The sequence below is a fragment of the Phoxinus phoxinus genome (genome assembly GCF_949152265.1).
Source record: "Phoxinus phoxinus genome assembly, chromosome: 10".
Lineage (NCBI taxonomy): Eukaryota > Metazoa > Chordata > Actinopteri > Cypriniformes > Leuciscidae > Phoxinus > Phoxinus phoxinus.
Window position 1 is genome coordinate 33,411,980 of NC_136885.1, and position 16,444 is coordinate 33,428,423.

The 16,444-nt window shown below is 36.9% G+C and overlaps 1 protein-coding gene across 4 annotated transcripts in view; it reads right to left on the bottom strand.

The window, feature by feature from the left end:
• Positions 1–16,444, bottom strand: part of LOC307005479 (mannosyl-oligosaccharide 1,2-alpha-mannosidase IA) — a 219,284-nt gene that overhangs the window by 15,157 nt on the left and 187,683 nt on the right. For all 4 annotated transcript variants that reach the window (XM_079625698.1, XM_079625697.1, XM_079625696.1 and 1 more), the window contains one exon: positions 3,547–3,641. In XM_079625698.1, coding sequence (XP_079481824.1) covers positions 3,547–3,641 — 95 coding nt within the window. The remainder of the gene's footprint in view (positions 1–3,546; positions 3,642–16,444) is intronic.

A 16,444-nucleotide genomic window follows, 5' to 3' on the forward strand; every position in this document is an offset into this window, starting at 1 on the left:
GCTGGGAGAATAAGCGCAGTGGAAACGGCAGGAACTGTTTAACACAGACGTGCTAAAAGCCTCCACTTCATCCCACACGAGAACATTGCATGCTTAATGCAAAATCAATAATGATGCAATTTTTAAGAGGATTGAATAAACAATAACAAAAGGTTTAACATTCAAATTTATTCCATCTAGAGATGGTTTGCACAGAATTGACATGCACACCACAAAAAGTTGCATTTACAGTTCTGCTCATAAGTTTACACACTTGCAGAATATGTTAATCGTTTTAACAAAATAAGAGGGATCATAAAGAGTGCATGTTATTTTTTATACTGTCCGGAATAAGCTGTTCCACATATCAGATGCTATGTGATGTACACATAACGTTTAGCATGGGTCTGATGCATTTGTTTTATTAAGGTGTTTAATAAAGATTTTATGCTACAAAGTTTGGCTTCTCATGCAAATTGATCTTTTAAGGATGTTTACATATTTCACAAAACAATACTGATATTTATAAGAGGCAACCCTCTCAAGATGAGTGCTATCAAAAGTTTGAATCATAAAATCATTAAGTGTTAATCTGGAGCACGTAAAAACATATATTGAGCCCTATTTTGACGATCTGAAACGCAAGTGTCAAAGTGCAAAGCGCAAGTAACTTTGTGGGCGGATCCCGGCGCTGTTGCTATTTTCCCAGCGCGATAAATGACTCTTGCGCCCGACGCAAATCTAAAAGGGGTTGGTCTGAAGTAGCTTCATTATTCATAGGTGTGGTTTGGGCGTAACGTGAAATAAACCAATCAGAGCGTCCTCTCACATTCCCTTTAAGAGCCGGCGCGCTTGTTCCGTGGCGGATCGCTATTATAACGGCGGATTTGCCGGCGCACGCCAGGAGCAGTTCACAGCGAGGAGACCGACGTTCTCGTCAGGGCCGTAAAACACAGAGAAGTGACACTGGGGATGATGGGAGAAACCCACCCAAATTAGCTTCGGTTAAACAGGCGTATAATTTGGGTAGTAAATGTGTAGCCTAATCTAGATTTTTATTTTATTTTATTTTTTTATCTAGATAGATCTTTTTCACAACTTCACGGACACAACAATGATTTCCCTCGTGTGTTAATATTTTTCCTTGTAATAATGTATGATTTGCAAAAATGAAAACTGCTGCATCTTTTTATATTAGAGAATCAAAGTGGATGCGCGTTAACATTATGGCCAAGCACGCGCCCTTAAAATACCATATCACTAACGCGCAACGCGCCACTGTCTTTAGACTGTTTTTTTCCTGGTCTGTGGCGCAATTGCTTTCTAAAACTGGAAAATAGCACCATTAAAGTTTTGCGCTGGAACACGCCTTCTCTTTGCGCTGAACCGCCCCCGCGAGCGCAAGTTCATTTCCTAATTTACCGACGTGCGTCTGTGGAGGGAAAAGTCCGCTGTGCGCGGGTGCAAAAGAGGAATGATACATGCGTCGGTGTTCAAAGTCAATTGCGCTGGGTGCAAGATAGGGCCCCTTAAGTCTTTTGGTATTTAGCACTAATTTAAGGGTTAACGAGAAGTCTGAATTAAATTAAAAGCAGTCTGTGAGGAGTCCATTGCCACTTTAGAGGTGAAGCCATATTATATAATCTGCATAAAAGTATTAATTTGCTGGCTCTAGTCCTACACCAAGTTAATTTATAGAAATAGAAAATAAAATTGGTCCCAAAATAGAGCCTTGAGGAACACCTGCCTTTACACACTGAGTTTTTCCAGTCAAATTCTTTAGCATTGTATTACTAAAACCTATACATTTGAGCCTAAGCAAAAGAAGACCATGATCCACAGAATTAAATGCTTTGGATAAATCAATATAAAGTGCAACACATGATTTTCTAACATCCAATGCAGTAATAATGTGACATCTCAGCAGTTATAGTCCTTGTCTAAAACCGGATTAAGTTTGACTTAAGATATTATTAACTAACAAACAGTGCTTTAACTGTTCATTTGCCAGGGATTCAAACACTTAAAGCTGTAATAGACCATCTGGAAATAGTGCAACAATGTGAATATTTTAAGAGCAGTTCGAACAGTACATCCAGAGCATTTTTTTCTTTATTATAATTAAATGTCATTAAAATTTCAACTGTTCTGCTTCTGGACTCACTCCTGCGGCATGGAAAAAAACTGAGCAGAGGAAACAGGGAAAGAGAGAGAAAGAGAGAGAAAGAGAGAGACCGAGATGCTGAATGAACTCTGAAATTAACCGCTCCAGATTTCGGGCTTCGCTCCTCCCTGCAGGATTCATTCGGTGAAACTGTGGAACTAATTCACAAGATTATTTGTTTCTGGTTCTTATTGTGAAAGCGAGCCACGCACCGCTTCCCTTCTGAAAGAACGATCAATAGCGCTGACGTCTGGGGAGGAAGAGGAAAGTGAGAAAACTTTTGTCGGAAAAATCAACCCAAAGCAGCACAAAACAACTAAGTGTTTGTTAAATAAAAGGTGGATAGAGTGTCCGGTGGGACAAATGGCTTAAAGCAGATTTAATATTAAGAAACAGATCATGAACGACGCTGCATAGATGCTCATATTAAAAAAAAATCAATGCTTTATTTTAAAGTAATTTTTTGAAGACAATTATTGCATATTTATTATTGCCTTCTGCCTGAAATATGCATGTGATGCTGCACTGGAATTTGAACAAAATGAGGTATAAATGTTTTGATGCCTGGCAACTTACTAATGTTGTCACAGAATTGACTTGCACAGTTTGGAATAATTAAGTTTTTCATTTATGTTTTTTTTATTTTAAAATAAGCCTTCTTATGCTCCACCAAGACTGCATTTATTTGATAAAAAAATACAGTAAAAAGAGTAATATTGTGAAGTGTGATTACATTTATAATACAACTATTACAAAAATAAAAAAGCAGCACAATTGTTTTCAACATTGATGATAATAATAAATGTTTCTTGAGCATCAAATCATATTATGCTGATTTCTGAAGGATCATGTGACACTGAAGACTGGAGTAATGATGCTAAAAATTCAGCTTTGATCACAGGAATAAATTACATTTACAATCACATTATTACAGTTTTACTGTATTTTTTATCAAATAAACGCAGCTTTGGTGAGTATAAGAGACTTCCTCCAAAAACATCACAAAATGTTAATAATTTGAAACTTTTGACCGGTATTGTGAATGTCATAATAAGAGCGTGTGCGTAGTGACGTGTGTTCGCTCTGTGTCACCAAGACTAACCTGAGCGCCACACCGGGACCCGCTTTCTCCCAGCCCATCTGTGGGACCGGCTCCTGTTACTCATCTAACTGGAATTAGCGTGAGAATCAGTTAATTAAATTTGCCTGCAGCTGTCAGAGCGAGCCGGAGGACTAATGGAAGCCAGGTGGGCGACAGGAGTGCCAGAAAGCTTTCGCTCGGAAAACAAGAAAGAAATGCTAATATTCGAGGCATATGGCTTTGTGAAGGGAAGCGTCTAGCCGGGTCCGGGCCGACAGACGGGGCGGTGCGCAGACAGGTAGAAGCTGCATGGGATGCTCACCTGCCCAGGTTAATGACTCCTCGGGGAATGCCGGTGGGCGTGTTGAAGGCGGGTAACAACTTCTCGCCCAGCTCCAACACCTTCTGCTTAAATATCTGAAAGATAAAACAACAGAAAACTCTTAACACATCTTGTCGGTGCAAACACATCTGTGCAAGTGTCTCTTCAAAATCACACATTTAAAGGACTCATTTTCGAAACGTTTGGCACATTTTCCACATGCTATCCAGTTTTCTTTTTTTGCACCAAACAGTTAGATACAGTACATGGTAAAAACGGCTAGAGACAGAAATTAATACTTTTATCAGTTTTAAGGGACAGTTAAGACATTTACTGTATAATGTTACAAAAGATTTATTTAAAAAAAAAAATTATGTTCTTTTAAAATTTCTATTCATCAAAGTATCCTGAAAAGAAAAAAGTATCACGGTTTCCACAAAAATCTGAAATTTTTGTTGAGCATAAAACCATCATATTATAATGATTTCTGAAAAATCATGTGACACTGAAGACTGGAGTAATGATGCTGAAAATTCAGCTTTGATCACAGGAATAAATTATTATAATTTTGTTTTATTTTTTTATCCAATAAATGCAGCCTTGATAAAACAAGAAACTTTGTTGAAAAACATTTTAGAAATCTTACAAACCCCAAACATAGATTAAGTATGCAAAATATGCAATGATAAACTGTACATTCTAAACTGTAGTATATAGTCATCACATACTGTATATTTAATGTATTTTATTTAATGATCAAAAAAGGAAGAAAAAAAAGTATTAGCTGTCTGGTATATGGGTGTTCAAGCTTTTCCTTTAGTAGAGGTGCAGAAAACACTTCGCCAACAGTTTATATTTCAAATGCAACTTCTGTATTTGAATGGACCTTCAAACTGCCTTGAACCCACACAATCAAGTTTTTCTGTGACAAGGTCATCATCTTTAAAAGTGAATTAAACTAGACAGGGTGCAGCAGAATGGAACGTGTGCAGACCTCGAGATGTGTTTTTAACGCTCATGTCGGCAGTTGCACAAAGTAAGACGGCTGCAAATACAGTTGGGGACAGAGATATTTCTCTCTAAGCTCTTTTTAGTGGTGCTTGCTAAGGCAAGCATCACTATTATTGCTGTGATTTAGGTTTAGGGATTTGAACAAACCTCTAAATCTAAGTATTAAACTTCAATGTGCAACTCGTCCCAAACCAGACTTATGATTTTCACCTGGTGGGCCATAAAACCGGTGAAAAAAAAATCCCATAGATTTACACTGAAAGAGGCAGCAGACCAGAATATCACACAGACTTAAAGGTGCAGGACTCTTTTTCATACGGCAAAACCACACAGCAAACCACGCAGAATACCTTAGCAACAGCACAGGAAAGCCATGGAAACCACAACAATGCCTTAGCAACATGGTGGCAACTTATCATGGTAAAAAAACAACAACACTGATCTTCAGTGCCAGAATAAATCATATTTACCCGAGTTGTGAATGTGAGCTTGCAGTCTGTATTGAATGTGATAAAATAATACTGTACTGCAAAATGACTGAAAACATCTTTCTATTGAGTTGTTCTCACGGCTGCATGTATAAAGAAACATACACAGCAATAATGTAGGACGAGCAGACGATTCTTATGAGCCCGTCCTTTATAGCCAATCAAAACATTCAGCTGTGCAGTCTGACTACAGAATCAATGATTCTCACGAGTCGGTTCTTTTAATGAATAGGAAATACTCTGAGACACTGAGTTGAATTGAGTGGCAACTAAATAAACATTTGACTCAATCAATGAACTGCAAGTTACCATTATGTTCATTGATGCCTGTATTCAAATGAAGCGTTAATATCAATACTGACTAATTGTACATATGACACTGTGTTGTTACGGATGCACATTTAGTGACATTCAACATATTATATATCTATCTAAAACTAAATTATAATGTATATTTTGCAAACGGGCCTTTCGTACGTCGCCCTGAACTCAAACATCACAATCTCAGCTCTTACAGGTGCTTGTGAAGGCATGTCTCAACAGGTAAATATAGACTACTTTCAATAAAAGGTCAAACGTATTAAAGGGCTGTTCACACAGAACGCATTTTTACATTCCAATGCGCTATTTTTCCATGTTTTTCAATGTAAAGAGACGTGTATAACCGTTGCACTCGCGACTTTAGCAGCGTCTCGCGCATGACCTGGCATTCGGAAAACGCGGTGCTCAACTTAAAAGTTCAACTTTTAAAAAAATGTGTCTCGAGACCTTGCGTTTTCCCCCATTCCACTGCCCGCGTCTCACGGTTTTCAAAGCAAATACATATTCTGTGTGAATGGCCCCTAAGAATACTTTTAGCTGTGTTGCTGTGTGTCATGAGCCTAAGCAACTGATTAGCTAACACTGTGTATATATACACTGGATGTCAATTTACTCAAATTCCCATGATCGATTGTCGTTTAAATTAACGATCAATTGGTCGATTAATCGTCTTAATGCAATATGTGTCTATAGCAGTGGCATATATCCAACAGCATGACAGGGTTTGCAAACGCTGCTCAAAACAATGTTTCTCACCAAATTTTTTATCTAAATAAAGGGCAAGTAGGAATGTGATTGATCATTTATTAAATTACTTATTTAATAATTAAATATAACAACTAATACAACGTGTCACCAACGCTGCCTCAGATGCGTGCTGTTGTGGACGCGCTCTTCCTGGAACAACACAGCAACTAAACCCAATGAATTCACAACCTTTTATTACAATATTATTCTCTTTATATTATGTAATATGACAGTCCCAATCATAGTCATTAATAGTCGTGCATTGCTGTTTGAGTGGCATGCGCTGAAAATGAACACGGCGCACTTTATACAGAGTTAATTCTTACCCAAATGCATCCCGTATGAAATAAATCAGATAGGCCTATGCAAAATAAACACCATATTACAACTTACATTTGCACAAAACTAAATTCTGCGAATGAATGCACACGCAAACGTATAGTCATGAAGGTGCAACTCAAGCCTTTTAACGTAAAATGGTCACAAACATAACTCTGGCTTCCTTGTGTCTGCTTTACGTGTTTCACGGTCGAGCAGCGCGTTCATGACCTTGCTTGATCAATGATTGATAAGTTGTTATCGACAAGTTTTTATCGGTGATTAATCGTTAGAATCCCCCATATACTGTACACATACTTCCTTTATTATATAAAATAATAAATAAATGTGTGTATATATATATATTAGGGCTGTCAAAAGATTAATCGCGATTAATCGCATCCAAAATAAAAGTTTGTGTTTACATAATATATGTGTGTGTACTGTGTATAATTATTTATATATATATAAAAACACACACAATCGTATATTTAAGAAAAATTGGTTATATTTATATATAAAATATTTATATACAATATAAATGCATATACAGTATATAAATGCAATTATTTCTTAAATATATACATGAATGTGTGTGTATTTATACAAAATAATTATACACAATAATATAAATAATAATTATATATTATTTACAATAATAAATATAACACAGACACACATATATTATGCAAACACAAACTTTTATTTTGGATGCGATTAATCGAGATTAATCTTTTGACAGCCCTAATATATATATATATATATATATATATATATATATATATATATATATATATATATATATATATATATATATATATATATATATATAAAATAATCATATAAACACGTGCTCAAGTTATAATATGAATATGATATGAACATAAATATGAGTTTGTGTGTATTGATGGGAAGAGTGCACTGTAATTGCCACCAGTAAAGGTCAAACTTGGCCGAATGCACTGGGCTCTCGAGAGACACGCTGTGCCCTCTGCTATAACTAGGGCAGCACATCTCCAGGTTAATGCATCTGTGCAGGAGTGAGATGAGGGCTGAGATGAGGAGAACAAGCTGATTGGCCCCCTGCCCGCCGTATCAGACAGATCACTAATGACCCATAGCTGGAGACTCACTCGTCCCAGACAGAAGCACATCTGTGAGGCTTCACATGCCAGGACAGCGAGGCCAATACACACTACAGCAACACATTAAAGCAACAGTGCAGCAAGTAATACAATTCTTTAATTCATGTCGTTCCAAACAGTATGCATTTCTTTCTTCCAGAGAAGTTTGGAAAGATTTGAATTAATATTGAGATGCTTTAAGGCTCCAGAATGATACTAAAGCATCATAAAAGTAATGCATGATTTATGCAATACACATTGTATTAAACGTGACATTTTTAGGTAGAAATACTGAAATGGTAAAAACCTACTCCGATAATCTTTCTGTATCTTACATTACATTTAATAACATGCATTTTATTTATAACTTTGAACAATCATTTTTTTTCAGTGTATTAAAAGCCTTCTGACAAAACTTACTTAAAAAAAAAAATCTTTTTTTTTATATCTAAAATTTAAATTTGTTCCTTGCACAAAATTACCACATGAGCTCAGAAGACTTCGAACATAATGCATTCCTTATGGACTATTGTGCGGCATTTTGATCATTTTTGAAGCTTGACAGTTGATAAGATCTGTCACTGTATGAAGAACTGCATGAACAACAGAGAAATCTCACTCCCGCTGAACTATTCCTTTAATTGCATTGGTATCTGACATACAAGGATCCTGATTGTCGTGGGACATTTGCAGTATTGATCCAGCATGGCAGCAGACGGCACGAACATTTCACTTTAGCCTGAACACAATCCTCTCTAGCACACACATTGCGAAGATCGCAAAGAAGAACAGACATGGGCAAAGTAACTCTAGCCTCGAGTTAATATTTAATTTTCATCAGAGCAAACACGCGCCTCAGGAGGAAGGTCATTGATACGCATGTGACCTTTGACCTCGGTGAGCATCATCAGCGTGTGCAGTAGTTGACTGCGCACCGGCAGAGGAGACATTTTCAACTTAATTACAGGACACTTACGCACAGCTCAGGAGACACAGATGACTTTTTAAAGGCCATTTGCTGTCGAACCATCAAACTGGAGGCTGCACCTCAGAAAACAAACAGCGGCGGAAGATAAAGCCGTAAACGAGCAGCGACAGATGCAACCCACACATTTATCAGCGGAATACATGCACGGTGAACGCAGAGGATCCTGGGACGTCATTTAGGCGCTACTGTCCATTTAATACTGATGGAACAGAAGCAGATTCAGAAGACGTTAATGATGTGGATATAAGACGACGGAAAACACATTAAATAGAGTTGTTTATGGAGGGCTGGCATTGGTAATCAAAAACGATTGCTTTCTTACTTCTAGAGTTCATTTAAATACAAGAGATCTGATGTTTCTTACAAACAACAGAACCAGAAAGGAAAAGACCATAATTATTGTTAAGAATATATAAGAAATATTACATATAAAAGAAACATTTATATGACATGACGGAATAATAATTTTAATCATTAAATAGTATTTTTATGAATATTTTTAATAGTAGCCATTGTCATTAATAATATTAATAATAGTTAAAATAAGGCAGTTCATATTATAATATACTATTAATTAAAATGTTATAGAATAATAATCATTTATTTAATAATAGTATTGAATAAGAATGTTCCATAAAATAATAATAATAAAAATACATTTTTTAAATAATATAATACTAAACATTTTGATTTATTATCATTATTATTATTACTACATCTAGTAATGGAACTTTAAAAGGTTCTCATGGCATGAATATATCAAACCCTTCATTTTAGTTTATTTTCAGTCATTGACAATGAAAATGCTGATGTTGTGGTGCTATAAAATACACACAGCACTTTTATGGAAGAAACTGTCATAAAACTGTCGTATGAGGCCTGGTTGAAGTCTGAGCAGTGAAATATTGCATTTTTTTCCCATCATGCCCTTCTAGCCAAGATGCATCCAGAGCATTTCACTTCCACCTTCTCTCACACCGGCGTCTGACGAATGCTTTCAAGACGGCAGCACTTTTAACAAGACTGCACAAAGGCTGGAGTCAGGCAGACTGTCAGCTTCTATTTCTGAGATTTACCAAACCACATGAAGCGTCTGCCGAGGTTCTCACCGGCTGACTGATGCTCGGACGAGCCCTGGACATGATGAGAGTCCTTCAGCATCGCCAATGCTTAGGAATTTGAATGGTCAATTGTCATTAAAATTGAAGTCAGGGAATTTGATCATAAACACATTAATTTATGCTAAAGTCCATATACTAACATATACTAACTGATATGCTAAAGTCCATGTCTATATTGGTCATATATGTACATATATGACATATATAGACATGGACTTTAGCATATCAGCTTATGCAAAAAATGCATAATAATTATGAAAGCATTTTCAATAATATTAAAATGACTTTAGCAGCTCAACTAATCAAATTAAATGCTTTATACACTACTGGTCAAAAGTTTAAAATAATTAATATTAAGAATTCTATTAATTGATTAATAATATATTAGAATTATTTAATATTAATAATTGAGCACCAATAAATACTGATAATAATTGAAGCAGCAAATCAGCATATTAGAATGATTTCTCAAGGATCATGTGACACTGAAGACTGGAGTAATGATGCTGAAAATTCCGCTTTGATCACAAGAATAAATTATATATTAAAATATATTCAAGTAGAAAACAGATATTTTAAATTGTAATAATATTTCACAATGTTTTTTAACAAATTAATGCAGCCTTGGTGAGCATTAAGAGTGTTTAAAAACGATTAAAATAATGTATATATAAATACATATATTGTACAGTATTAATATATATATATTAGAATCCCTCACAACAGCACAAATCTGCAAAAAAGGTGTTGTCTCAAGCACACCCAATGCAACTAATCAAGGGCTTCATTAGCAGCTCCAGGTGTGCTTGAGATAGAACACATGAAATACCTGAACTGGATAGGTTTGTTGAGTGTCATGTTTGACTGCAAGTTAGAAATATGGCTAAGTCTAAAGAATGGTCCAAAAAGTGAAGAGAAGGTATCATCACCCTTCACAAACAAGGAACAGGATACAAAAAGATAGATACTAAATGTTCCTAGAGACACCGTTGGAAGCATAGCTTGCAAGTTAAAGGAACAGTGGTTACACTGCCTGGACGGGGCAGAAAAAGGAAGCTATCAACGGCTGCGACCAGATTTCTGAGAAGGCAGGTTCAGAAAAACCCTCGAGTGACTGTAAAAGACCTGCAGCAAGACTTGGTGGCAACACGCACTGAGGTTTCAGCTTGAAAAGTAAGGCACGTAATAAACCCATGCCAGAACTCCATGATGTACACCACTACTGACCCAAAACCACAAGAAAAGTTGGCTCCAATTTGCTCAAAATAAAATAGATTTTTGGGATTCTGTTCTGTGGAGCGATGAAACAAAACTGGAACTTTTCGGCCCTATGGATCAGCGGTGTGTCTGGAGAAAGAAGAATGAAGCATTAGCTGTAATGAACACCGTCTACAGTTCAGCATGGTGGCGCTCGTGATGCTCTGCGGCCGCTTTATATCCTCTGGCACTGGAAACCTGCAGCGTGTGCAAGACAAGATGGATTCATTGAAGTATCAGGAAATCCTAGGAGAAAACGTCATGCCGTCAGTGAGGAAGCTGAAGCTTGGGAGTCACTGGATCTTCTAACAGGACATTGATCCCAAGCATACCTCAGATTCCACCAAGGCTTGGTTTCAGAAGAAGTCCTGCAAGATTTTACAGTGGCCATCGCAGTCACTGACTTGAACCCCATAGAAAATCTCTGGTGGGATTTGAAGAAGGCGGTTGCAGCAAGCAAACCCAAGAATATTACTGAACTGGAGGCCGTTGCTCATGAGGAACGGGCTCAGATTCCTCAGAAACGCTGCCAGAAGCGGGTGTCTGGTTAAATCTCGTTCACAGCAGCTCATAACAGCAAAAGGGTGTCAAGAAGTACTAAAGATGCTTGCAATGAAGGGCTTGAATCATTTTGAGGCTGCAGAAGTCATTAAAAGTTGCATTTTCAGTTGAATTTGGGGAAACATCTGTTGTGTTGAGCTATTTCAATTACTTTTGTTTGATTTGTTCATTGCACACAAGTGTAAATTTTGCCATTAAACCCGATTTGCAATGGGGGTTGAATAATTTTGATTGCAACAGTGTGTATATATATAGTACAGCATTTTGCTTGTGCTTTCATCATTACTATGCAAATTTCTTGGTTATAAGCACAAACCTTCTATTTGTGTTATCCTTTTTTTGTTACTAGAAAAAAAAACAGCAATTTGCCAAAATGCAACTTAATTCAAAATTCATTCTCTGAAAATAACTCCTAATATCTTAAGTAATTTTCAGGAAAACTTGAGAAAAATACTAATTAATAGTTATATATTTTTTAGCATGAATAGTCTCTGCATGCCGGCTGAAGCTCTTGTGTCTCTCCGGCGGCTCTAATTGGAGCTCTGCTTCAGCGGAGATGGTCTCAGACGCTGCTTTTGGAAAAAGGGCACCACAAATCCACCCGAGCTGAATGCCAAAGAGGTGATGGCTTTGCTTTTCCAGGGAGAGACTAAAGGCCGAAGGAAATGCCAGCGTTCAGCTTTGTTGTGGCCGCTGACAGTTGCGGTTGGCAGCGGTGCTGATGTGTGATTATGGTTTCTGTATAACAGCAGCGCTGGTAAAGAGCCGTTCTGATGACTACAGCACAAACGCCTCAGACGTGCGTTAACCATCAGCTAAGGCAAACATATCTGTGGTTTACTAAACAAAGACATGTGGGGAAAAAGAGAAAACGAGAAAAGTAACGGGAAAAAATAAGACAGTAAGTACACACACACACACACACACACACACACACACACACACACACACACACACACACACACACACACACACACACACACACACACACACACACACACACACACACACACACACACACACACACACACACACACACACACACACACACACACACACACACACACACACACACACACACACACTTTTGTTAGATGCGATTAATCATGATTAATCGATTGACAGCACTAATTTTTGTACAATTGAAATGATACCCAACCCTAGTCATAAAAACTATATTTATGCTATATCCGCATACAAATATCTGCCAGTGTAATAAGACAAAATACACTTTTATTCCAGATGCATTTTCCAAAGAACAAGTCAACAAGTCATAATATGTTTTGCACTTGAGTCTTAAAGAATATTAAGAACAATATTTTTGCAGTAGTTGCAATATTTGTCATTGCACAGCCCTAGATGTGGGAAACATTTACCAAGCTCCGTCTGATTTCCTCATCTATACCATTGCAGACGGTTGCGTTGTAAAGGATCCTCGCAGTAATAAAGGGTGAACAGTGTGTATCATGAAACAGATATAGCACAGGTGACACAGCTTTGATGTAGCAGCACGCTTGTTTCACGTCTCCGCAGAACAAAGCCGGCTCACCACAAGGATCTATCTGCCGCCTGTTTACCAGCTTGTAAATCTCAAGTCTTTGTTCTCGGTGACGTTCGGGTTGAACAAGTGGTGCTGCATTATTCATTACGTTATGCTACAGCTGAAACTTTATTTCAGAGCTCAAGAAAAGAATCATAAATTAGCCAAAAAAAACCCAGCCGCATACGTGGCGTCAGAAGTCAGATTTAGACGGATTCTCCATTTATTAACTCGGCATAATGTGCAAGTCGCTGCTATTTATGCCTCTTTTCCTGTGATCGTATTACAGAGGATCTCTCGTCGTATTATGCAGAGAAAAAGCATCAGCGGGACCATAACATTTCCTTCCCACCTAATTAGCACTGTGGAGGATGTGTGTGTGTGTGTGTGTGTGTGTGTGTGTGAGGACGAGCCAGGCTAAATGATGCTCCTCCGGGTGCATTAGATGAGGACACAGAGAAACCATACATCATAGCAGAAGACAGGCCACATCTCACAAAACCTGAACATTTACCATATTTCACCACAAAATCAAAAGAAAAAACAAAGATAAAAACATTAAAAAAAAAAATCAATTATTTGACTGAAAATGGAGCCTATTTTAGCCTCATTCTCTCTGGTTAAATAGATGTTAAATTATAGATGTTAATGTTAACAGTTCAGGTTTATTCAGTCGAGTGTTTGAAATAACTTCATATCATAGAATAAGTCAGAATTTATTTATAATTTATTTGTATTATAGGGTGATAAAGGCTAGGTTGATAAGCATTGAACACAGAAGCCATATATTGTTGCAGTGTTATGTTTATTGTGTTCATGTTTCATTAGTCAAAATGTTTATCTGTCTATCTCTATATCTGTGTTTTATTCTGCTACAGCGATATCTGGATGCCTTTGTCCATATAAGGGATTTCCTGGAACATCATAAGTTTTATGACTTTTATGAGTCTCACTTGAGTTATTTCTGCATTATTTCTATGAGTTTGAATGAAACAGACTTTACACGTGTACTCACTAATGCGCACACCACCCTATTTAGTGTAAAAATAGGAAAAATACTATAATAATAATTAAATATAAAAATAATAATATGAAAAAAAATAATAATATTAAAATTTTAAGTAAACATATGCAAATCCATACGTTTTTCTCCAGTGTAGAGAATATTTTTCTCTCAGTGGATGCATTAGATTTACTGACAAAAAGAAATTACCGCCACAGATTTTTATCATAACAATTTAATAAACAGAACTTTAGACCTTTCTAGTGATTTATAGGTAAATAGGGCAATATTTTCAAGAGCTCAACCAAACTGGATGGATGTTGTTTGGATTGTAATATGTGATATTGTGTTATATAAACAAAACTGACTTCATGTTAAGCAAGAGGTGTTATGTTCCTGTCTGAGAACATTTCTGGTTAAGGTTTGTATTTTCTGTGCCCTGTGTCAGTCACGTGTGTGTGTGTGTGCGTGTGTGTGTGTGTGTGTGTGTGTGTGTGTGTGCGTGTTAGGGCTGGGAATCACCAGAGGCCCCACAATATGATATTATTGCGATTCTGAATGCATTGCAGTATGCTGAGTTTTGCAATAACATATACTGGGATTTATTACCTTTTTTCAACTGCAAATGGGTTGTAAGACTGAAAACATCTTAAAACAATATGTATCCTAAAACAATTAGTGTTTATTTGACAACTAATTTCTATTAGAAAAATGTCTAAAATACGAGGAAGAGAAATATTAAACAAGGAAGGAACGAAGGAGGAATGGAGAGTAAGATCTTTATCTTATTAGATAAAAACATATGAAGAAAAGGTAAGCACACCGTCTGTGTTTTCATTTCAAGAATCCAACAGAGGGTGTTTTTGTGTGTGACCCTTTGCATTCTTGTATGAAAACTGTCACACTATGTTTGGGAGGGACTGTAATCTACTTTCCAAGAGTTTCCTGCCAAATCGAGGACAGTGGGTTTAGCTAAAGCGCTGCTGTGCTCCTCCGATAAACAAGCGTCTCTGCGCCGCCGTCCTCACGCTTCTACCGCTCATTATGTGACTCTCAGGAAGATTTCCACTATCAGAGATGAATGGATGACACAGTTTGACGCTATTTCACAAATCCCATTTCATGTCCTTCTAAAGAAAAGAAAAACGCTCCAAAAATGTAGTTTTGCACAACATTCAGTGAAAACGTCAATCCCGTGTGCTGCGTGGGTGAAAGACTGTGAGCTGGACAGAAATATGAACACATGGCTAGAAGCTTGTCGGCTCCCTTTAGAGACATGACAACAATAAGGTGGGCGGTAAGACCAAAATCACAGTATGAGTAATTTTACACCACGATATATGGACGTTTAATGGAATTATTCCAAGTGTCGCCCTGCCGTGTAAAATAAAATAAAACATTTCTACCACTGTTAGCCGTTCAAATATATATCTACCACATGTTGGCAAAGCAAGTTTATTTATGTATCAGATTTCACACACAGTGATCATTCAGAGTGCTTTTTATAAAGAATAAGACACATGCATTTCCTTTTATAATAATTAAAGAATAAGGGATAAAAAAGAAAAGGCTTCTTATAAAGTGCCTCTATTATGCTATTTTAAAAGTTCTTAATTTTGTTATGGAGTCTCCAACAAAAGACTTGCATGCATCCAAGGTAAAAATAAAAAAAACATTTTAATTTGATCATAATATGCATTGCACATTAATTTATTTCTCAAAGAGTTTGAATCCGGTTCATTCGAAGATTCAGTCTCTCTAAACTCCTCCCTTCCAGCCTGCTCTGCTCTGATTGGTCAGACAGAACAGTCTGTTGTGATTGGTCTACAGCTTACAGCATGTTAGAAACTAAACGGCCATTACCATATCTTCACAGTGATACGAATGGTGTAATGTTTTGCACGTATCCATTCTAGCGCTAGTCTTCTATTTACACACTTCACATACTTTTGAAGTGCAGCAAAGTGGATTCGCAGCTCTGAAAACAGCGTCTTCCCGACATGTCGAAAACACAAACCAAACTCCTCCAGTCTCAGCTACAACTACAGTGTTTGTGGGCGGGGCAAAGTAGACCTCGTTCACGGGCAGCCAATGAAGAGCACAGGCTGGCATTATGCAAATTAGTTACATTGTTGTTATGTCAGGAAGAGAGACTGAGATCAATTCAGAATTGATTCTTTCTTTTAGGAGTCAATAACTTTATTTGTCATGCTTGTGATCTTTAAAACTTTGCAGACCTTTACATTCACAACCAGCTTTATTACACACCGAATGAAAGGTCATATCCGGAAAAGCATAATAGGGACACTTACATTTATAATGTTACTTAATAAAAATACTATTCATTGTTAGTTGATGTTAGCTTAGCTCAGGTCCATTAAATAATATTACAAGATACAACTTTTGATTTTAATAATGT